At 43.4% G+C, this 25,028-nt stretch overlaps 1 protein-coding gene across 1 annotated transcript in view; it reads right to left on the bottom strand.

The window, feature by feature from the left end:
- RYK (receptor like tyrosine kinase) overlaps window positions 1-25,028 on the bottom strand; it is a 108,448-nt gene that overhangs the window by 43,252 nt on the left and 40,168 nt on the right. The window contains exons 7-9 of the mRNA XM_065410765.1: window positions 19,449-19,549; window positions 11,631-11,765; window positions 2,552-2,638 (exon numbers count right to left, since the gene is read on the bottom strand). Coding sequence (XP_065266837.1) covers window positions 2,552-2,638; window positions 11,631-11,765; window positions 19,449-19,549 — 323 coding nt within the window. The remainder of the gene's footprint in view (window positions 1-2,551; window positions 2,639-11,630; window positions 11,766-19,448; window positions 19,550-25,028) is intronic.

Genomic DNA, 25,028 nt, shown 5'->3' on the forward strand with positions numbered 1-25,028 from the left:
TGGAAAAAACAAAGATCATCGTCTGACCTGATGAAAATCCATTTATGTTCTACACCTACCAACCTTGTTAATTCCTATTTTATATTCAAAGGGAAGAAATGCACAGACTGGAAGGTTTGGCTAGAGAAGTTTAAAATTAAAAAAAAAAGAATCAGCCTCTACAAATAGTAATATGAAAAATACAGTAAAAGGCTACAGGAAAACTGTTTGCTTAAATTTTAAAATCTTGCTGGCCATCAGTCAAAAATTAATCCAGGAAAGGTTTAAATTTGCTAACTAAGCCAAGATGGAAAAGGGAACCTTTTCACTGAAGCTCCAATTTGCAAAATGGAAAATGACAAACTATAAAAACACCAGTTAACTCAATCAAAATGATGTAAGAATGTCATAATTAAAGTAACAACGGCACAAAAGGTCAAACACACAAACCTTTACAACATATTACTTAATTTGTCTCATTATGCTGAGTATTTTACCAAAAAGAGCAATGATAACTAAGAGTTGTGGAGGGAAGGTCTGGATGAGTTTTCTTTCGTTTAAGATACTGACATCCTAGAGTACGGTTAGGTTACATCTACATCAGGGGTAGGCAACCTATGGCACGCACGCCAAAGGCGACATGCGAGCTGATTTTCAGTGGCACTCACACTGCCCGGGTCCTGGCTACCCGTCTGGGGGGGCTTTGCATTTTAATTTAATTTTAAATGAAGCTTCTTAAACATTTTTAAAAAGCTATTTACGCAACATACAACAATAGTTTAGTTATATATTATAGATTTATAGAAAGAGACCTTCTAAAAACGTTAAAATGTATGACTGGCACGCGGAACCCTGAATCAGAGTGAATAAATGAAGACTTGGCACACCACTTCTGAAAGGCTGCCGACCCCTGGTCTACATGGTGGGCAATGGCCACTGCCAGTGTGTGATTTCTAAAGTGCACTAATTGATTTGCTGCTGGTGAACATTAAGAGTTCCTGTAGCGAAGCAGACTCACCGGTGCAGCACCTCCTGCTGGTCATCTTGGGAATTAGCTCTTGTCCAGCCCAGAGCGCCCTCTTCAGGCTGGTGTCTCGCCTGCCTTAGGGCCTCCGTGTCGCTTCCGGACCGCGGTGTCCCTTTTCCTCAGGGTTCTGCACCCAACAGAACCCCCTTAACTCTGGGTCTCCCCTCCCAGGGGAATCCCCAACCCTCTAAACCCACCTTGCCTCAGTGGCTACTGCCAGTCATCATCTAGCCCCCACTCACTGGGGCAGACTGCAGTCTGTAATGGCCACTCATTGGCAAGAGGTTAGGACTTGCTGTCTTTGCCTATTCCCAGGCTGTATCTCTGCAGCCCCAGTACCTCTGTAGGCCTTCAACAAGGCCTGAAGCCTGGGGTTTTTACCAGGTTGGAGCTCCCCAGCTCCCTTGTCCTATTCCCCAGCACTGCTCCAGTTCAGGTACCTTCCTCTCAGGCAGCTAGCCCTTCTCCCTCCATGGCTGGAGAGAGACTCCTGTCTCCGGGCCCCAAAGCCCTTTTATCAGGGCCAGCTGGGCCCCAATTGGACCTGGCCCCAGCTGTGGCTGCTTCCCCAATCAGCCTAGCTTGGCTACTTTTAACCCCTGTTCTCCAGGAGTGGGACAGGCGCCCCACTACAGTTCCCTAGTGCAATTTAATGTCTTGTATTAATGTGTTTGGAAGGTACTGTCTTAAAATGCACTAGGGAACTCGTAGTCTGCACCAGAAGGGTCTACATAGACCAATTGGTGCGTGATACATTATGCGCTTTAGAAATCATACCTCCATAGTGCAGCTCCATTGTTGCACTGTGGAAACATGACCTTCATATAACTTTAGTATGCACTTAGGCACATCCTGAAAGCGGAGGAAGATCTATCCATCAGCATCTAAAGACCCCTTAAAGTACGCTTCTACAAAAACCTATTAACCTTACAACAAAAGGGAAAATGGGTTAAACAAGTTTGCATGATTTTAAAATGAGACCATCTAATGCTTTGTATATCTGAACCACTGTCTAATTTAGAATGGAAGCATCTTGGGCAGCAGCCATCTCTTCCTCCTCTACGTTTAGTACAGACGCCTGTATACTCATGTTACTTAATAAATAAAAAAATTTGAGGATTACAGCGTGTGTAATTACCCATTCTTTCTAAAACGGAGTTTATAGAGGGGGCACAAAACAGGTTAAAGAGCTCATATTTCAATTATTTTTCTGTAGTATCAACATCTGAAAAACAAAAACTTTAACTGACATTTCTAACTAGCATAGGACTAAAGCCCTGGAAAACAAGGAGATTAAGGGTGCAGTAAACGGCACCTCTGGTGGAGGGTACATCCAATCTTTCTTGCACAGTAGATTTCTATTCCTGACCATTTCTGATGGCAGAATTACCAAGCTTATGCTTTTATGGAGAAGGCAGCCATTGGGAAGAGAGTGTACATATACCTGTGTTCTTTACTCACCATTTTAAAAGGCAGATTTGATGCAGTGAACATGCCATAGTCTACTTGAACAACATGAGAGAGAAACACTACAATAAAACCTACCTTTGACTGTTTTGACAAAAACTTGTTTCTCTTTACTGGGGTCTTTTTCCTCTATTAAAATTCCATGGAAAATGCGTCCAAAGGTGCCTATGGAAAGACCACGCAAAATTATTGTATTGTATAGTTAATATATGAAGAGATTAGAAAAACCTCTTAAACACACTTTGATGGGTTATTATAAATTATGTTCTTGTAGGATGCAGCAGAAAGTTTGGATGCTTTTGCAGTGAGATTTGGAAGGCAAAAATATATTTAAGACAGACTTTGAATACCTCATTAAAACAAAACTGTCAATCCATGCCCACATAAGCTACCAGACTCAGAATTGTGTAGAAGACACCCCCACATCCCCTATGAGGGGCATTAGGACTTTTGTGTTATGATTACCCCTTCCCCCCCCCCCCCCAAATAGTCATGTGACCTTTGGGACAAAGTACAGGGATCAACCAAGACAGAGTGAAAGAGTACAGTAGCTGCAGATAGCATTTAAAGCAAGGACCAACCTACTCACAGCAGACTGCTTTCTGAAGTTTGCATTGTGAACATTCTCTCCTGTGCTGTTTGCTCCAATACCCCCCAACACACATCCCCCTTCCTTTGTCTTTTATCTAGACAATCTCCAATTCCACTTAACATAACCCCACTGAAAGGATTTAAACAAAATTCACAGAACAGGACTTTTGTCACCATTGCATTGTTCACTCTACTTGTGTTATTCCTTTCCCTACCCTTTGTCTGTCTCATCTATTTAGGCCTGGTCTACACTACAAAGTTAGGTTGACATAAGACGCATTAGGTTGATTTAATAATGTGTGTGTCTACACTACCAAGTCCCTTCTGCCGACCTAAGTGGCCTGTAAAGTACACTTCTGTACTCAATCTCCGCAAGAGGCGTAGCATTTGATTCGTTGTCCACGGATCGACATGGGATAGTGTAGACATTGCGTTGTATAATTCAAATGAATTGACCTCCAGGTGGTGTCCCACAGTGCTCTGCTGTGACTGCTCTGGAGAGCGCTTTCAACACCACTACACGACAGCAAGGTACACAGGAAACAGCCGCTTCTCTGTTAAAGCCCCGGGAACTTTTGAATGTTCATTTCCTGTTTGATCAGTTTGGAGAGCTTGCCAGCACAGCTGATCATGGAGACTCAAGGCTGCAAATGTGCTCCAGCATGGAGTACACAGGAGGTGCTGGATCTTATTGCTGTGTGGTGAGAAGAGTCTGTGCAGGCAGAGCTCCGATCCAGCAGAAGAAATGCTGACATTTGTGCCAAAATCGCATGGAGCATGAGGGAGAAAGGCTACACCAGGGACACAGAGCAGTGCCATGTGAAAATAGAAGAGCTTTGGCAAGCATATCAGAAGACAAGGGAGATGAACAGTCGTTCTGGTTCTGCACCACAGACATGCCGCTTCTATGAGAAGCAGCATGCGATTCTCGGTGGTGACCCCATTACCCCAAAATGCTCCGTGGGTACCTCCTAGGAGCCCCGGGTGAACTCGAGCAACAACGAGGAGGACATTGTTGACAAGGAAGAGGAGGAGGAGGAGGAGGATGTGAGGCAGGTGAGGGGAGGATCCACTCCCTGATAGCCAAGAACTGTTTTTAACCCTGGAGCCCATCCCCCCACAGGATGAATTGTCGGTGGAGGGTGATGCCAGGGAAGGCACCTCTGGAGAGTACACATTTCCAATCACACTGTAGGGGTTACAAACTATTATTTTTAATGTTTAATCTGAACAAAAAAGTAGGTGTAGTGGTTATCGGTGGCCACTGCAGCTACGCAGAAGGTGCTCTCAGAAAAAGACTGTTTATGTGCACGGGGATGGCCCTGGAATCCTCCATGGAGATCTCTAGGAAGCTTTCATTGAGGTACTCTGCAAACTTTTGCATTCCTTGCAGCTGAAACCTTGTTCGTCGGTGCATCCCTCACACCAGGACAGAGACTTTCCCAGATTAGAAGGTGGAAAAAGAAGACTAGGGAGGACATGTTCAATGAGTTAATGCGCGCCTCCGAGAGTGAGAAGACGGAGCTCAGAGCATGGAGAATTACACTGTCCGACAACCTGCACAAGGATAGGGAGGACAGGAAAGCATGAAGGATGAGATGCTGCGGATTATGAAGGAGCAAACAAACATGTTGAAGCGTCTGGTTGAGGTTTAAGAAAGGCAGCTGGATGCTAGAGTCCCTCTGCAGCCTATGCTGAACCTGATGCCATCGTCACCCAGTTCTATATCCTCCTCTCCCAAATGTCCTATGAGGCGGGGGGAGGTTTGGTATCCCTTGCACTCAACTCCAGGGGAGGGTACAAGGACCAGAAGGCGCCCATTCCCACACCTTTGATTGTTACTGCAGTGCAATTGTAAGCAAGCTTTCCTTGTTCCCCCCCACCCCCGTGTTATGAACCCTTTTGCCCCAGTTAACTTACTTTTCTTTGCTGTCTCTCTGTGTTTGTGAGCATAAAACTTAATAGATTGAGGAGAAAGGGCTCTTTATTCATTCAGCGCACTCTGGTTAGTGGGGGTGGAGTTTACAGGGGAGAAAATGCAATCAAGGGGACAAGTTGGTAAGGAACAACACACAAGTGTCACATTACTGAGGGTCATTGCAGAAACTGTTTTTCAAAGCCTCAGAGAGACGCAGAGCCCCTTGATGTGCTCTTCTTATTGCCCTGGTGTCTGGCTGCTCAAAATTGGCTGCCAAGCCATCTACCTCAACCCCCACTCCGCCAGAAACTTTTCTTCCTTTGTGTCACAGATATTATGGAGCACACAGCAGGAACAACAACAATGGGGATACTGCTTTCACTGAGGTCTAACTTAGTAAGCAAACAATGCCAGTGGCCTTTTAAATGCCCAAAGGCACATTCCACCACCATCCACGCTTGCTCAGCCTATGGTTGAAGCGGTCCTTACTGCTGTCCAGGCTGCCTGTGTACAGCTTCATGAGCCATGGGTAGACTAGGTCTCACAGGATCACAATTGGCATTTCAACATCACCAATGGTTATTTTGCAGTCCGGAAAGACCAGAGTTTCTAAAGATGCATGTGTCATGCACCTTTCCCGACCATCACACGTTGATGTCACTGAAACAGCCCCTGTGATCCACAAGTACTTGCAACATCATTGAGAAGTATCCTGTTTGGCTTATGTACTCTTTGGCAAGGTTGTTTGGTGCCAAGATAGGGATATGAATTCCATCTATAGCCCTACCGCAGTTAGGGAACCCCATCGTGGCAAAAACGTCCAGTTTGTCCTGCACGTTCCCCAGAGTGACTACCCTTCTTAGCAGAAGTCTATTGATTGCCCTGCAAACTTGGATCACAACAGACCCCATGGTAGATTTACCCTCTCCGAATGGATTCCCCACTGACTGGTAGTCTGGCGTTGCAAGCTTGCACAGAGCTATCGCCATTCACTTCTTAACTGTCAGAGCAGCTCTCATTTTAGTACTGCACTTCAGGGCAGGGGAAAGCTCTTCACACAGTTCCATTAAAGAGGCCGTACACATTCGAAAGTTCTGCAGCCACAGCTCATCATACAACGATGTGGTTCCACCAGTCAGTGCTTGTTTCCTGGGCCCAGAAGCAGCGTTCCACCGTGTCGCGACTGTCACCAGCAACTGCAAATTGCTCCGCTCAATGGCTTCCAGCAGTAGTGCTTGCGTGGTATCACTGTTCTGCGTGGCGGCACCTGCTTTGGATGAGTAAATACTGCAGGATAAGGTACGAGGTGTTTGTAATGCTCACAACAATGTACAGCTGAGCGGGGTCCATGCTTACCATGCATTGGCGTCTGTGCAGGTAACGAAGGTTTACAAAACAAGGTGCAAAAAAGGCTTGGTTTCTTTGCCGCTGATTTCAGGGAGGGAGGTAAGTGCATCATGGGAGGCTAACACCATATTCCCATAACCACCCGCGCAAATATTTTGGTCCCATAAGGGATTGCAAGCCCAAACCAAAATTCCACTCGGCTACATGCACTGTGGGATAGCTACCCACAGTGCAGCGCTCCGTGCATTGATGCAAGCCCTGCTAGTGAGGATGCACTTCACCGACACAATGAGCATAGTTGGGACACGCAAGATTGACTTGCTTAAATTGGAGGCTCGATGTCAACTTACATAAAATTGACTTAATTTTGTAGCGTAGACGTGCCCTTAGATTGTACACTCTTCAGAATAGGAACTGTGATTGTACAGTGCCTAGCACAATGTGCTACTATAGTAAGATGCAAATTTCTATATACTAACTACAGGAAAAACAGATTACCTCCACAGACACGTTCTTGTAGTCCATGTAAAAAGCAGTTAGCTCTAAAGAGAGAGAACATGCTGTGATAAATGAAGGGGGGGAGCAGCTCCCTTTTAAGGACCCCCAGCCAGCCAGTTAGCTATAAAATCCCTGTTAGTAGCTGTTCTCTACTTGCTTTACCTGTAAAAGGTTAAAAAAGCCCATAGGTAAAAGGAAGGGAGTGGGCACCTGACCAAAAGAGCCAATGGGAGGGCTAGAACTTTTTAAAATGGGGGGGGGGGGGGAACTTTCCCTTTGTCTATCTGTTGTTCTCTCCGGAGAGGAGAGACAGAGCAGCTATGCTGTCAAAAGCTGTGGGCAAGGTATGAAAGTTACCAGATCATACCTAGAAACTACTGATTTGAAACCCCAGGTATGTAAGTAGATCAGGAAATGTCTAGGAAGACGCAATTAGGTTCATCTCTTATTTCTTTATGGCTTGTGGACTCTTCTGTGCTAGTCACAGGTGCTTTGTTTTGCTTGTAACCTTTAAGCTGAACCTCAAGAGAGCTACCTTAATGCTTAATTTTTGTAATTGGTTTTGTTTTTTAATCTAGCAAAAAGCCTAAATTCCAAATGTATTTCCTTTCTTGTTTTTAATACAATTTACTTTTTTTTAAATAAAAGACAGGATTGGATTTTTGTGCCCTAAGAGGTTTGTGCATATGTTGTCTAATTAGCTGGTGGCAACAGCTGATTTCCTTTGTTTTCTCTCTCAGATCTTCCCTGGAGGGGGGAGTGAAAGGGCTTGAGGGTACGCCACAGGAAGGAATTCCAAAGTGCACCTTCTTGGGGTCTCACGGGGTTTTTTATGCACTTGGGGGATGGCAGCATCTACCCATCCAAGGTCAGCGAAAAGTTGTAACCGTGGGAGTTTAATACCAGCCTGGAGTGGCCAGTATTAATTTTTAGAATCCTTGCAGGCCCCCACCGTCAGCACTCAAAGTGCCAGAATGGGGAATCAGCCTTGACACATGCAATCAATCATAAATACACAGCCTGGATTGTTTCAAAAAGCAAAGCAAGCCAGTTTTCCTCCCTCCATTCCAGACTTGAAAACAGCACTGCTGAGGGTACTTTAGCTCTATGTTACAATTCTACAAAGGCTTGAAGAATCCCACAAAAGCAAGGACATTTTATAATATGACTTTAGCATTATTCTTCCCATTTTCAGTACTGTAGCTGGTATCTACCTACCTTGTAATCATGAACGGTTGGGATGAAGTCCGTTATAACAAGTTAATCTTTCATATACTCCAGTATTTAAGCACAACAGTGATATACTGTGTCTCACTTTACACACAATTTCATGTAGGATTTTTATAATACATCAGAACAGTCAATATTAATATAAAATCCTTATGAAAATGTATAGAAACTATACAGACAGCATTCTTGTTTCCTGAAGTACTAATTACAATTGCTCCACGCTCTTCAGTCTATGCTCCTTGAAAACTCCAAAATTTGCAGTGCTCCAAAATTGAAGCCATTAATCTAGCTTACCAGAAACTGGCACGTGTACCTACCATTATCATCTGTCCCATTTAAATTTAGCCAAATTAAAAAGCTTTGTTAGAACCAACTTTTGGGGACTCACACCAGCTAGTTTTGCAGGATTCCTCAAAACCTAGTCATGTTGCAGTGCTGTAACCCAGCACTGTGCCACGTGTTTGGGTGTCATGACACTGCCAAAACAACAATTGTGCTGCTGGGCACACCCCAATGTTTTAGAACGATGGTACAACCTCTCCTGACCTCTTCTCGCTATAATGCTCCTGTGACGTTGTGCAGTCTATATGGTTTTATAAAAACTTGATAAGTCAATATAATGTAACTGGGATAGTTTTAGAGAAAATATTCACTTATTACCATATAACGTAACTGGGATATGCTTCATGCAAAAGGTCTCTTGTAAGGTATCATTACAAAGCTTATAATCTACTGAGTATGATCATCTGATTTGTATAAATGTACCACTCTTGTATCTAAAACTAGAAATATAAAATGTAACTCTGAGGGCCTATTGTATTTACGTAAAGTGTGGGCCATTAATGATGGTTTGGAATCTTGATGACTCCCATTGTCTGCAGATGGTAGTGTTTACCTGTGAGTCTTCCTGTATATGTGTGTGCTGGCAAGTGAGTAATGAAGTCTTGCAGTGACATGTGATCATGTCACCTGAACTGGAATCCATCTTTAACCTGGTGCTTTTCCAGTGGGGGCGGGGGCGGGGGGACGGGGGGGGACGGGGGGGTGGAAACCCAGAGGGACAAAGGGTTCCCGCCTTATGCAAAAGATATATAAAGGGGTGGAAGAGAACAGAGGGAGAGAGAAGCCATCATGAAGAATCCCCTAGCTATCACCTGAGCTGGAACAAGAGCTGTACCAGGGGAAAGAATTGTGCCCAGGCCTGGAAGGTGTCCAGTCTGAGAAAAAACTTACTGAAGCATCTCTGAGGGTGAGATTATCTGTATTTAGTTTGATTAGACATAGATTTGCGCATTTTATTTTATTTTGCTTGGTGACTTACTTTGTTCTGTCTGTTACTACTTGGAACCACTTAAATCCTACTGTCTGTATTTAATAAAATCACTTTTTATTTAGTAATTTACTCAGAGTATGTATTAATACCTGGGGGAGCAAACAACTGTGCATCTCTCTCTATCAGTGTTATAGAGGGCGAACAATTTATGAGTTTACTCTGCATAAGCTTTATGCAGGGTAAAACTGATTTATTTGGGTTTAGACCCCATTGGGAGTTGGGCATCTGAGTGCTAAAGACAAGCACACTACTGTGAGCTGTTTTCAGGTAAACTTGCAGCTTTGGGACAAGTGATTCAGACCCTGGGTCTTCGTTGGAGCAGATGGGAGTGTCTGGCTCAGCAAGACAGGGTGCTGGAGTCCTGAGCTGGCAGGGAAAACAGGAGCAGAAGTAGTCTTGGTACATTGGGTGGCAGCTCCCAAGGGGGTTTCTGTGATCCAAGCTCCTCTCACCTCACCAACAGGAGATGGGTGGTTCAGCACATTTGAAAGTCAGGCCACTTATTTAGATGTCTAACGGAGAAAGTGAGGTCTACATCCATGATCAGGACTTCCCCCTGACCTTGTATGTCTCCTGTTCCACTGGAAATAGTGTGCAGAGCACAGGGTCAAGTGGTGAGAGCTTCCATAATACACTTTTGCCTGTGTATATTGAAACAAATGAAAGTGTGTGCTGCAATAAGTTCTGGACAAGATTTTCAGATGTGGGATAACTAACTTCAGATTCCATTGACTTTTAATAGGACTTAAGCACTTCTGAAAAGTTTACTAATACTTCTACTGATGGACCCCTTTGACTGAAAAATTCTTTTTCTTGATCACTTACAGCCAAAGCACTGCTACAATTTTGAATGGAAATGGATGATTCTGGCTTAGAAGCTTGACTTCAAGTGGGCACTCACTTGAGCCTATAGCCTTTGAAGCTTATGACACACTTCAAATCAAGTCAGAAAGCTTCAGGCATGCCAAATATAAATCTGAAGTGTCTCTTACAATCCAGCTACAAGGCAGTATTATTTGTGCATATCTTGCCTTCAGAAGCACTTGGATCCTTTCCAAGACAAGACAAGCAACCCTATTTCTCTTTGTTGTGGACATTTATGAGCATACCTGGGGTGGCATTTGAGGATGTTTGCTGATTCAATTCTTTAGATGTCTCTCTGCATTAGAGTTAATGTCTGGAAGTAGAAAATTAAAAGATTTTCCCCTACACACAAAGGAAGCAAATTAATGGTTCAAGAGCCCTTAAAAACAGCTCTTTTTTGTGGAATCAACTAGTTGAGATAGAAGAACAAAGTTCACTAAGGTTTAAAAAGTTTTGGATAAGTGTAATGTGAATACTCAAGTGGCTTTGTTCACTTCAAGAAAAAGAACAGAGGCAATTAGTTTATATCTCCTCGCAAAGATTCAGCATAAGCTCTCACGAGGTGATTTAATAGCTCAGATCTCTAGCTTTTAGTGTTCTAACTCCGGTCATGCTTTGGAGAAGATACACAAGAGCATAGATCTACTGTAATTGTACAGATTACTGAGAGAACATGAAAACAGCTATTTTTAAAATCAGTTTCTTTACTTCTACATTACCAGATACAAAACTGAGGTCAACATAAATCTACAAGTGTACTTTCAAAATGAAAAACACTGAGCCAGACAGAAAAGAATCAAGTGATCTCTCTTCTTGTGAACTTTCACATCCACAATCTATTTATTCTGCACCCATTACTCACATTGTGGTAGTCATCTGAGTCTTCATTTAGCATCCTCTAATTTGGCTGAATTGAAAGGGAGACTGCTAAGATCAATTTTCAAGGCTGACTGAATTTTTCAGTGAAGCGCTCTCTCTACCATTGGAAAATGAGTTATTTTGCCATCACTTTGAGTTGCAGGTAGTCAGCCCACACTTTATGGGAGAGCCTGATCAAATGCTAAGACTTATTTAAATAGAATATATTATCAAGACAGACTAATTGAAATGCCACCTTTCACAATAATTTAGTTTGAGGAATTCAAGAGACCAGAAAATAAGAGAAAAGCATTTTTAAAGAAGTGAATTGTTGGACAAATGGTATGCATATTTCAAGTTTCTAATCATTTCCTTACATCTTCAACAAAAATCACATAAGGATCAGAAGTAACATCTACTGTCCATGTGTAACATTCTTGGGGAGAAAATCATGTGAGGACAAAAGAATACATCACTCATGGTACCTAGCAAGTGTTTAAAGAAAGTCTTGTAAATACCTTCTTGGAGTACATCTTTTAGAGTTATCCTCTCTCTGGAGATTGCTATGTCCTTCACTTTAGCTTTTGCCTCCATCAAGGTGACGCTTTTAAGATCATTCTTCTCTATACGTAATGTAGGATAACCTGAGGAGCCAGCAGAGCCAAACAAACCAATATAAATACCCTTATAATGAGAATCCAAGCACATCACTTCCCTCAATACCACCTACAGATGGAAAGAACACAAATTAATGCCAAGTTGTAAGTAATCGAGATTAGGTTTCAGCATAAAATACAAGCTGGAAAATATATTGAGAAAGGCAACATGAATATAAATGCCTCTGAAGTGAGCACATGCTCAGTCATTCTATATAACCAACTCATTCAGTTTTTATTTGTTTACCTTGTTATATACTTAAGCCAGTTATTGGCTTAACCAAATGCACAGATTGGTGGGCAACTAAACAAACAATCATGCTCAGAACTGTGCAGTACATGGCTACAATGACGCCAACTTCTTACTATGGATTACAACAGCAATCTGAAAAGCACAGACATCAGTGCCCTCTTCTGGACATTTGAGACTTCTAAAGAGGTGACTATATTCAGGCAGGTTTTAATGATAGTAGTAATGGAGTCCATGGATAAATGTTTAAAGGGACAACTTGAAAGTCATATTTATTCAAAATTTGTTACAAGTTAACACTTAAGATTACTAAAACCAAAGTAGGTCAGAGAAAAATGATTTTTTTTTTCAGTTTACTTTGTACATATATTTTCTGTTTAGTCATTTCTACTGTTTCCCCATCGGTATGGGTCTCAGACAACAGGTAAAATCCTTAGAAATAGAAAAATGTAGGTTGAACTCCATTTAGCAAGAAGTCTCACCATGGTAATGCTGATACACAGCATTGCCACTGTAAATCTGGTTTGATGTTTATTGTCATAAAGCACAAAAGTAAAGCTGGTTTCATACAAACAGTATGTGTACTGAGAGTAGGATCCTTTGTAAGACCTAAAGAAACCTAGATTATGTGACATCACCAGTGCAGTGCAATCATTTTAATTTACACATCTTTCATCCAAAGATAACAAAACAAATGTTAAACCTCAAACCCACCTCGTAGGAGAGTTAACTATTGCATATGTATTCACAGGTAGCACAAACCACATTCCATCAATCAAGGGAGCCTGCTGGAGTACGGCTCTGCCTAAAGAAGATCGTGTGAGTGTCTTTTTTTAGGCTCATTAATAGGTTTCCAGGGGCTCAAGATCCTGCCAAAGTAACTAAAGTGTAACTTATCTGAACCCCACTGGGTTGCTCCTATATTTGATATGACATCACCAGCATAGCGCGTAAGAAGGGCGAGGAGGGTTTGGGAAAAAGGTAGATCTAAAATCACTGTATGCTAATGTCCTTTTCTGACCTCTTGTGGGCATTCATCATAATTTTGAAATAGTTTCTTAATTAAGAGTTTCTTAATTCTATTTGTAAATCACCTTTTCGGGAGCTTTTTTTTGTTAGAGGAGAGTGAACTCAGACTTCAGAATTCACTTTGTTAGGGAAGATAAGTGTATGCAATTTCGAGGACTGTTATTGGAGATTATAAATGCACAACTTCCTCCAGTTGGAGGCAAAAGGAAAATTTATTTGAGATTAAGACTATTTCTGAAGGCGAAGGAGGTTCGCTGAAATTTCTCCTGATATACTGTACTGGTGGCGTAAGTAACATCACAGTGAGAAGAATAAACAGTGGAAAGTTTTTGGTTATATGAGCTTTTTTTTTTTAAATGAATGTTTTAATATTTTTACTTTAACACATTCACCCTATTCTAGGTAGCAGAATAGTGAAATATGATTAAAACCTCAACTTATCCCACTGCTAAACAAAACTCAGCCAGTATACATGGAACTGCCAAGTGCTGAGGCAAACAGCTGAGCATTGTCAAGAACAAAAAAGTGACTTGATTTACAGTTTTACTCTTTCTAAACTAGCCACTGGAGATACATTTCTATTGAGAGAAATATGCAGCTGGGGTTAACAGGAAGGTGGAGTTAATTCCTCCTCTCTGGCTTCACTGACAGTTCACACCCTCCTTGTGCAAAGACATATTCCTCACCTGCTAGCCCAGCCATGTCACCTCCTCTTTGGATCTCTCAAAACAGGCTCTCTGAAATACAACATCAAGTTCACATTCCTCATAATTGGCATGGAAAGCCTTCATAGACCTACCCTACCCTACATCTCTGACCTCATGCCTTAGTACATTATCTCCAGCCCTAGAGACCCTTTCCTTCCTTTACACTCTCAATACTCCTGACTCCATGTTTTTTCTCCCACACTGCTGCACGTCTGGAACACACTGCTGATGCCCATTCTAGAGACAGTCAAAACTTCTGAGACAAAAAAAAGTTTTTGAATAAAATAACTTTGTGAGATGTGCACGTTGCATAGCAAATTTTGCTTTTTCAGCAAAAACTGAAATTTTCAGCCCGAGTTCTTGGGTTTTCAATTTCCACCAAAAACACATTTTCTACAGGATTTTTTTATACCAGCTGTTCCCATTCAAACCACTATCCCGCCTCATTCAAGTCCCCATTTAAAACCCAACTCTGATGTCTACCATACAAGCAACAAATTAATTACAAACTAGTACATTACCACCATCCCTGAATTCTGCCTCATCCTCTTGTTTTTGTGTGTCTACCTTCTAGATTATGAGCTCATTGGGGGACAGACTGTCTTTAATTGTGTGTACTGTAAAGCATCAAGCACACTGATGGCACTAAAACTTTGAGAGAGATTTTCTAGTCGACGTAGACTTAAAGAACACAATCTTTGTTTTAAATATAGCATCAAACTATTAACTCAATGCTTCATAGATTAGATAGAAAAAGTTAGATCAGCCATTAAGGATGTTTCTGTAAGAAAAAAAATTACAGTATATGCAATTAAGTTGATCATTTAGGAGAAAATATTAGTCATAATTATATGATTGAGAACAAGAAGTGCAGTAGGCAGGTCTAAATTTGGATATTACAAGCCAAAGTGAAGCTATTTCTCATCTATTTATTTCAATTTAAATAAAAAAGAAGCCTGTACAAAGCTTTGGACATATTACAACAAAACCCCAGCAACATTAAACTCATTTAAAAGGAACTCTGCTAGCCAGTCACCTATGAGAAAAGCACCTTTCCACAGTCTAATCATGTGTTTAGCCCTCTTCAAAAACCCTATTAACGGAGGTCTCTTACACAGCGGTGGCTCCAGGCACCAGTGCAGCAAGCACGTGCCTGGGGCGGCAAGCCACAGGGAGCGGCGTGCCGGTCCCTGTGAGGGCGGCAGTCAGGCTGCCTTCGGCGGCATGCCTGCAGGAGGTCCGCCGGTCCCGCGGTTTCGGTGGTGGGTACGCCGAAGGCTCAGGACCAGCGGACCTCCCGCAGGCATGCCGCCAAAAGCCGCCTGACTGCCGTGCTTGGGGCGGCAAAATACATAGAGCTGCCCCTGCTCTTACAGCCTGCCCAGGTGGTCTCCAAATGTGGGCTCTTTCTGACCAGAGGGGGAGCAAGTTCCAGAACCCTCAAGCCATGCCAGAGAATCCACTGCCAACAGACTCCCTCTTTGACTGCTATGGCGGTATGGCATGGGGAGAGGGGCAATTCCTCCTTACTGTTGTAGTTTTATAAATGAATTTCTTACTCAGGAACTCTCCTACCAGAGGTGAAGTTGATCAGTCAGTCATCTCCACTATAAAGCTCAGTCCAATTCCTTTCCCAGACTTCTCAAGTGACTTCCAACAAAGGTGACAATAGATAAAACATCAAAAGAGGAAAAGAGATGGGAGAGGTTAAGGAGAAATGGACTGGGCTGATTTTCGGTACTGGAGAAAAATAAGATGGTGGGGACATATAGTCTTACTAGAAAGTTAATGGTTTAAACATGCAATGAGCATTGATTGTGTGACAGGCTTTCACACTGTCTGCTCCTTTTTCCTTTCATGGATGCTTCTCATGCATCCACCTCTGCACAATATCTACTTGCTATTCTCTCATCACAAGCATCCGGTCTCCCACATCTTCCACAGCTCAGTTAACAGAGTCATCTCTGAATCTGTGTTCTGTATTTTTTTTCATTCTCTTTCCTCAACCTTTCCCAATTTTCATTTAGGTATTATTTTGTTTTTGACTTTTTAAGATGTTTTCTTCCTCTCCCAAAGCCTTATCTTGCAAACATGGAAATCAATGGCTAATCTCCCACTGACTTCAGTGGATATAGGATCAGGGCCTTTTTCATCAGCCGTTTCTCTTCCCCTAACCTGTATCTACAGCTCCCTCAGTACTTCCTGGTTTCCCCTCCTAATCCTTTGTTGCTTCCCCATATGGTGTGGAGAAAGTGAATAAGGAAGTATTATTTACTCCTTCACATAAACACTAGAACTAGGGGTCACCCAATGAAACGAAAAACAAACAAAAGGAAGGACTTCTTCGCACAACGTACAGTTAACCTGTGGAACTCATTGCCAGGGGATGTTGTGAAGGCCAAAATTATAACAGGGTTCAAAAAAGAATGAGATATGTTCATGTAAGATAGGTCCATCAACAGCTATTAGCCAAAATCGTCAGGGATGCAACTGCATGCTCTGGGTGTCCCGAAGCCTCTGCCAGCCAGAAGCTGGTACTCAATAACAGGGTATGGATTGCTCAATGACTGCCTGTTCTGTTCATTCCCTCTGAAGCACCTGGCATTGGCCACTGTCAGAAGACAGGATACTAGATTAGATGGACTATTGGTCTGACACAGCATGGCTGTTCTTATATCTTGCCTCATATGCTTCATAACTCTATTTCCTCATATTTACCTCCACTATGTTGTTCCAGATAAAGCAGAAGATAATTAAATGCTGAAGCATCACCACACTTGCAGAGCTTTTAAATTTATTTTCTGCTCTGCTTGGAGCAGCAACATGCAGAGAAACAGCACCCAGAAATAAGCGTTAGTACTTCATACTGATGTCCAAGCCTGAGCCCTAAATGAAGATGCTTGGCCCTCTCTCATCTATTTCCTGCAGATCTTTTTCTCTTACATACTGCTATTTGCTGTTTTCAAGAAATCCTAAAGCACTGCATAAGAAAGCTCCTCGGAAGGATTAGGCAAGACATCAGTGGATACACAGAGGCCTGGTCTACACGACAGAGTTAGATCAAAGTAAGCTGCCTTGCGTGGACCTAGCTATGCAAGTGTCTACACTTAAAATTATTTCCCACGAATATAAGCATGCAAATACAGCAAAGCAGTACCACCACTTTCCCGAGCGACGCTGAGCCATGGTCAAGGTACTGAAGTTGATGCAGCGCAAGTGTAGACACTGGGTTACTTATTTCGACCCTAACAATCCTTCAGCAGCTGTCCCACAATGCCTATCACTGACCACTCTGGTCATAATTGTGAACTCCACTGCCCAGGGGTCATGGAAACCAGCAAATTTCTGAAATGCCTTTTCCTGGCCACCCAGCTCAGCGAGCACATCTAGCAGCTTTCCACTGCCTCTTGCCCAGCTGACCATGCCGGCTACAGATCCAGATGCACTCTGTCCTGGAATAGACAGGAGATATTGGATCTCCTGGGCCTACTGGGAGAAGAGGCTTTGCAGTCATAGGAACATCAACATCTATAAGCAGATTGCACAGGGGATGCAGGAAAAGGTGTATGAAAGGGATCAGGAGTAGTGCTGCGTGAAAGCGAAGGAACAGCATGAGGCATATCAGAAGGCTAAGGGGCCAACAGTCTCTTTTACAAAGAGCTGCATGCCATACTTGGTAGACATCTTACTGTCACCCACAGACCACTGTGGATACCTCCGAGGAGCCCAAGTCACAGACCCCCAGTATGAACAGCAAGGGTGAGGAGGATGAGGGGGGCAAGTGATGCCACAAGGCAGAATCTATTTGAGACTCTACTGCAGTCCAGTCAGTTCTGGTGTCAACTAAAGTTTGTAGCATAGACATGGCCAGAGACAGCTAGAATAGATGCATCTGATAAAGCAGAGTAGTAGAGAGATTTCTCCCCAAATGCAAAAAATATCTAATTGAAGGATAAGCAGCAAAACCACAGATTCATACAGATGTGATGATGCCTTGGACAGAATAGCAACATGTAGTTTGCCTAAACTGGCGAAATGACATAGCAGAGCTTATCATAGGGGGAGGGATAGCTCAGTGGTTTGAGCATTGACCTTCTAAACCCAGGGTTGTGAGTTCAATCCTTGAGGGGGCCATTATAGGGATCTGGGGCAAAAAAATCTGTCTGGGGATTGGTCCTGCTTTGAGCAGGGGGTTGGACTAGATGACCTCCTGAGGTCCCTTCCAACCCTGATATTCTAGGATTCTATAGAATCATAGCAATACAGGGCTGGAAGGGACCTCAACGAGTCATCAAGTCCAGCCCCCAGCACTGGGGCAGGACCAAGTAAACCTAGACCATTCCTGATAGGTGTTTGTCTAATCCAGTGGTTCTCAAACCTTGGGTCGCGACCCCAAAGTGGGTCGCAACCCCGTTTTAATGGGGTCACCAGGGCTGGTGTTAGACTTGCTGGGGCCAAAGCCCGAGGGCTTCATCCATGAGTGGCAGGGCTCAGATTACAGGCCCCCGGCCTGGGGCTGGCTTTGGCCCTCCCACTCGGGGCAGCAGGGCTTGGGCAGGCTCAGGCTTTGGTCCCGCCCTCCTGGGTCGTGTAGTAATTTTTGTTGTCAGAAAGGGGTCGAGGTGCAATTAAGTCTGAGAATCCCAACCTATTCTTAAAAACCTCCATTGATGGGGACTCCACAATCTCCAGTGGACACTTATTCCAGAACTTAATTACCCTTGTAGTTCGAAATTTTTTCCTAATATCTAACCTACATCTCCCTTGCTGCAGATTAAGCCGATTACTTTTTGTCCTACTTTCAGTGTACATGGAGAACAATTGATCACTGTCCTTCTTAATAACAGCCCTTAACATACCTGAAGACTTATCAGGTCCCCCCTCAGTCTTTTCTCAAGAAGAAACATGATTAAACCTTTCCTCAGATCAAAAATGGTATAAAGTTCAGAAAACCTGATGCTCTCCTCTGGAATCTCTGCAATTCGTCCACATCCTTCCTAAAATGTGGTACCCAGAACTGGACACAGTACTCCAGCTGAGGCCTCATCAGTACCCTGTAGAGCACTCCCTTTTCCTACACACAACACTCCTGTTAATACACCCCAAAATGATTTTAGCCTTTTTACAGCTGCATCACATTGTTGACTCATTCAATTTGGGATCCACTATAACCCCTTGCTCCTTTTCCACTGTACTACCACCCCCCCATCTTCAGCAGTAGAGTTAGTCCCCATTTTGTAGTGTGTATTTGATTTTTCCTTCCTAAGCGAAGTACTTTGCACATCTTTATTTAAACTTCATCTTGTTGATTTCAGATCAATTCTCCAACTTGTCAAGGCTGTTTTGAATTCTAATCCTGTCCTTCAAAGCGCTGCAACCCCTCCCAGCTTGGTGTCATCTGCAAATTTTATAAGCATACTCTCCAGTCCATTATCCAAGTCATTAATGAAAATATTGAATAGTAGCGGACCCAGGACTGACCCGTGCTTGTGACCTTAAAGAAGAATTTTGGCTGGCAAATTGGTATCAGAGGCCCAGGAAGCACAGGCTAAACAGATGCCAAGCCCAGATCTTGTTCATGCGCCTCCCTCTTGGTCAATATGAATGTCATCAATAGGGCACTTCTCATCATTGGGACACTAGGCCAGCCCAGAGTCACCTGTTGTACATTTTTGTAATTAGATTAATACTTACTGGTTACTGGTGTGGCATTGTTAGGGGTGTCAGCTCTCAGGTACTGTGTCGTCTGTGTAGAGGGCTGAGATAAACCTTGTGAGCTGCTGCTGTCACTAATGCTGTTTTAACCCAAAAAAATTGACAAAACATCAAACTTGCTTCTGTAACATAAAATTCTTAAGATCCTGTCAGAGAAATTACAGCATATCAAAATTAAATTTAGAAGATTATCCATAGTACTGAGACTAAGGAAAGCAGGGTGATTTCCCATAGCACACAGTTTGATTCTCCACAACCCTATCACTACTTTCCTTTAACATTTAATGCAAATCATTAATTGATTTGCATACTGATCTATTTTCTATTAAGTTTTCTCAATCCTTGTTGAAATGTTAAGATACGTGTACAGATAAGACATGACAGACAAAAAGCATTACTTATCTCCAGGAAGTTTCATATACCTTCCTTATTTTGTTGATACTAGTCTTCTATTGTGGTTGAATAACATTCATGAAATAGACCCACAGCACCAGTCTGAGCCAAGCATAAAGCCGACAGGTACAGTTCATGCTTCCATACACACATATGCACCTTGGTTCAGACCTGTAAAGATGGTTACATACCTGTTTGGTAACTTTTGTTCTTCCAGGTGTGTTGCACGTATCCATTCCATTTTAGGTATGTGCACCGAAGACAGAACTTTTTTCAAAGCAGTACCCGTATCAGGTACTCCGCGTGCTCATGTTGCTAGCTAGGGTATAAAGGGGCAGAGTTGCCCTGATCCCTCAGTTCCTTCAAACTGAAAGTCAACATCAACTGTGACTCAAATGAAGAGGGGGAGGAGGCTGGGTCATGGAATGGACATCTCAAAGAGTTACCAAACAGCTATGTAACAGTTTTTAATTCCTCAAGTGCTTGCACATGTCCATTCCACTTTAGGTGACTCACTAGAAATTCCAGATGGAAGAGGGTAACAGAGTCTACCTAAACAAAGACTGCAATACCACTCTCCTAAATCTACCTTTGTTGAGGCCTTGGAAAGAGCATAATGAGTAGTGAAGGTATTAGCCAATGACCAAATCTCAACCTGGCAAATGTCACTGATGGGAACGTGACTTAAGAAAACAGCTGATACAGTTTTGTGCTCAACTCTCTGAAGTAGTGGATTAGTAGTAATATAGCACAGACATACAGGAGGAGATCCAAGAAGAAATCTTCTGCAAATGTAGGTTGCCCTTTCTTCCTTTCAGAGGAGATAAACAACTGGAGACATTCTAAACTCTTTAATCCTGTTCAGGTAAAAGGCTAACGTCCTACCAACATACACAGTCTGAAGATTTTCCTTATCTTTGAGAGTGAGGTTTCAGAAAAAGGATTGGTGAGTATACATTCTGAGATTAAAATCCAATACCACTTTGGTAAAAAATTTGAGGTTCATTTTTATTAAAATAACTATCTTTATATTCAGGCCACTAACACACAGAGGATTGGGAGGGGAAACAGATCTTTCCTTCTATAGGAGGATGGAATGCAGAGATAGCTGCCAGATGAACTCTCAGAACTGACAGACGGTCCTTTCTTTTAGGTGAAGCAGGTAATCCAGTTAAGTGAATGGGAGCACATGAAGGAGAGAGACCTTTCTGCTGGGACCACACTGAAAATCTCTTCCATTTCTTGAGGTATGTATTCTGGTGGAAGGTTTCCTGCTACTTAAAAGAACATTGTGAACTCCAAGTGAACAGACTGCTTCCAGGAGAGTTAACCACTGGGCATCCAAGACACCGGCATACGCCAAAAGGGCCAGGATGCAGAGTCCTGCAAAACTATGACCAAAACTTGAGGCAACATTATAGGATACCAAACTGATTCTTGGATCTGTTGAGCCTTTCAATCTGATGGGGTCAGGCTGGCGCTATCAAAATTGGATGGGCATGATCCTGTCTGAGCTTGCTCAAAACTCTTGGAGCCATTAGGATGTGGGGGGGTGGAGAATGTATAGAAATTTCCCCTTCCAGGATAGTAGGAAAGAGTCTGACACAGACTCCAGGCTGTGACCTGCCCTCAAACAGAAATGGTGACACTTTCTGTTCTGCCAGGTGGTGAATAGATCTATTTCTGGCATTCCCCAAATTTGAAAAATAGACTTCGCTATTTCGGGTCCAAGGAACCATTCATGATCTCTGCTAACAATCTGCTGAGATTACTAGACAGTTTTAAGACCTGGGAAGGTGAGATGCTTTGAACATAATCTCCTTCCTGATGCAGAAAGACCAGAGGTTCATTGCCTTTTGGCAAAGGTGGCTTTGACCTGGCACTTCCCTACTTATTTAGATAGGATATCGCAGCTGTGTTGTCTGAGCACCTCCACCAAACAACCTTTGATGTGGGGAAGAAACACTTGACAAGCCAGGCAGATAGCTCAAAGCTCCCAAATATGGATATCGATGGAGAGATCCTGATCTGACCAGAGACTCCGAGCCTGGAAGTCCCCTAAATGAGCTCCCCAACGGAGAGGTTAAGCATGTGTCACTAGGGTCATGGAATGTAGGGTTGGGGCAAAGAAGGTCCCTGACCACTGTGTAAACCTCAGGTATTGTCGGTTCCGAGAGCTTGGGGTGTACCGCAAACGAAGTCGATGTAGAAGGTACCGGCAATGGAATCTGTCTTGATGGCACCAAAAGTGATGCCAGAGTCAACAGATATATTGCTAGATGATGAATGTGGTATCAAGGAATACCTAACTGGATTAGGCTGAGCTCTAACCTTGATACCAGACTACTTCTTATGAGTCTCCATAGGGGGCTTGGCTCTCAAAGTGGAAGAGAACGTCTTCTAGCGAGAGGAACTGAAAGCATCTAACTCCTTCTGATGTTTATGTGGTACCAGGGAAGGAGAACGCCTTCCCTGTGACAAGGGGAACTGCCAAGTCTAGCAGTGCACGCCAAGATGGAGTTGAGACCAAACCGCTATGTACTGAGCAGCTGGGTTCTTACTGGAGGGGGCAAAGCTGCTTCCATTAAGATATGTCGAAGTCAAACTCCTCTCAACTTTAGTCCTGGTCTTAAAACCCATACACATAGGGGACTTATGTCATACACGACCCTCTCCTAAACACTTTAAACAACTAGAATAAGGGTCGCTGACTGGCATGGATTTTTAACAGCAGGAACAGCACTTAAATCCCACAGACCTAGACATGCCCTGCTACTGAGTTTAAAGCCCAGAGAATGTAAGAAACTAAACAGGTTACTAAAACAAGTACCACTAGCCATCAGTATAAACTACTATGTACATAATGGAAATTATTTTCTTAGAGAAAGTTAAGGGAAAGCGTGACTAACACACACATGCTTTGACTACCGATCACAGGCAGTGAGAAGGAACTGAGGAGGGTTGGGGCAGCTTCACCCCTTTATATCATGGGCAGAGGGTGCAGGTGCTGCCTCCATAAGTTACCTCTATGGAAAAAAGTTCTGTGGCTTAAGTGCACTGGCACACACAAAGTGGAAAGTGCACATGCATAAAGAATGCCAGTATATACAGTACAGACCCATTTACGCGTGAATCGGCTTAACGCATGGAAGCACCATGCCTCCCAGTGCTACCTATTTAACATGCGAGACTCGTTAACACACGGTACAGGAACTTGCTATGTAGCGCTACAGATTTGCTCACTAACTCACTGACATAGAAGTCGACAGGAAGTGCGGAGCAGAAACGTGTTGTATGCCTTTACCGCCGACGGGAGGGGGGGGGGGCAGCAACGCTGCGGCAGCGCTTTAAGGATCCTCAAAGCGCTGCCACGGCAAAGGACCGTCCTTAAAGCGCTGCCCTACCAGCAGGGCCGCCGACCGGGAGGCAAAAAGGGCAGGAACATTAAAGTGCTGCCGCGGCAGCGCTTTAAGGACTGTCCTTTGTCGCGGCAGCGCTGGGCCGCCAACGGGGGTGGGGCGCAGCAACGTTAAAGCACTGCCGTGGCAAAAGACCCTGGCGAGGGGCGGGGGCAAAGGAAGCAGCTGCCCCGGGGCTAGCTATTTAAAAAAGGGCCAGGGGTTCCGGGCAGTGCGGACCAGGCAGCCTGGCTGGGAGATGCTGACTCCCTAGCCCAGCCCCTTCCGCCCAAGGCCCCACCCCTTCCAGGGGCCAAAGATGCCCTGCCCCGTACCGGTAAGTGTCCTGAATTACTTTCACCCCTGTGTAGTAATAAATAAATAATAATAATGTTTTTATTAGATTACACATTTGAATTTATATTCTTGCAAAGCAACGTTAACAGATAGGCCTGCAGTATTTGGGACGCTGTGAATACATATGTAATCCTAGGTAATTTTATATTATATATCTTATATTTCAGCACGGCCCTCTTAACCCGCGGTCTGTTAACACGCGGTCGTGACGGCTTGACTCCCGACATCCACGTAAACGGGTCTGTACTGTAAGCCTTTGGGATTCTCTTATGAGACTGCCAAACTGGCTTTCAAAAGTTAATAGCTACAGTAGTAAACTATTACAGAGATCATACTCAGGTTAGATCACAAGTGATTTGAGGGCCTCTTTTCCCACTGCTGTTTGCTCAGCTCACCAGCCTTCTATACCCCCCTTACTTAGGTTAGCTAATCCCCTACCAAGACTTTAAAAAACAACTGCGGTTTGTACAGAGCCTAGCACAAAGGGACTGAGATCTCAGCTGGCGTCCCAAGGCCCTAGTATAATACCAGTGATGCACCAAATAACTGACTACAATGAAGACAATTTTTGAGCATCCAAGTTCTCTCAAAACTAGGAAAAAGCAACTATTTTCAGTGTACTCAGATATACTCTTTCTTCAGCTGTGACAGCCTGAGTAGCTCTGAATTTTTGGCTCCCCAAAGCTCCTATCCCATTGCCCCAGTCAACTTTATTGCACAAGAGGATATGGGATTTTGAACCATGTCTGCAACTGCTGCCTCTGACAGGGCTTTATGTTTAACCGCCACACAGTTTCAGCCTGAAAGTGAAATAGTAGGTGCAAAACCATCTTAAAGAGTTCACTTTGAGGCACAATCCCTTCCTTGTCCTTTCCCACCTGTTAAGAAAAAAAGTCATAATGGGTTCTTAAGAGATAAGAAACTTCCTGGCCACAATGAAGTTTAAGTATTCCAATAAGGCCTGAAGGCAGGACAGAGAAAAGGATCTGAATATAATCATAAGTATTAAAAGACCCTCCTACCTCAATTACTGGCTGTTTCAAGATAGTGGTGGCAGTGTATGGTCCTTTTCTTTACCAACCTCCTATACCACGGTTCTTGACCCAGAGATTCCCAGATTCTGACTAGCACTCTAACAAATGGGTGCACTACCATTGCTGTTGAACAAGGCTGCCACTTTACGTAGCTGGGCCCAGCATTTCTGTTTTGACCATTTGGAGAAAAAACTGACAGCTTCAAATTAAACAAGTCTGAAGAGAAGTGCCAAAGCATGATCAGCTTTTGCAAAAAACACAAGCCAGAGAGGAGCTGCCACTGGATTCTGATTGACTGGAGGGCACCCAAACTGCCAGCATTCCAGGTTATTGCCTTTTTACTTATCCAGTGCTATGGACTGCTGCTGCTGCCACCT

Source organism: Emys orbicularis, chromosome 9, assembly GCF_028017835.1.
Source record: "Emys orbicularis isolate rEmyOrb1 chromosome 9, rEmyOrb1.hap1, whole genome shotgun sequence".
In the NCBI taxonomy this organism is placed as follows: domain Eukaryota; kingdom Metazoa; phylum Chordata; order Testudines; family Emydidae; genus Emys; species Emys orbicularis.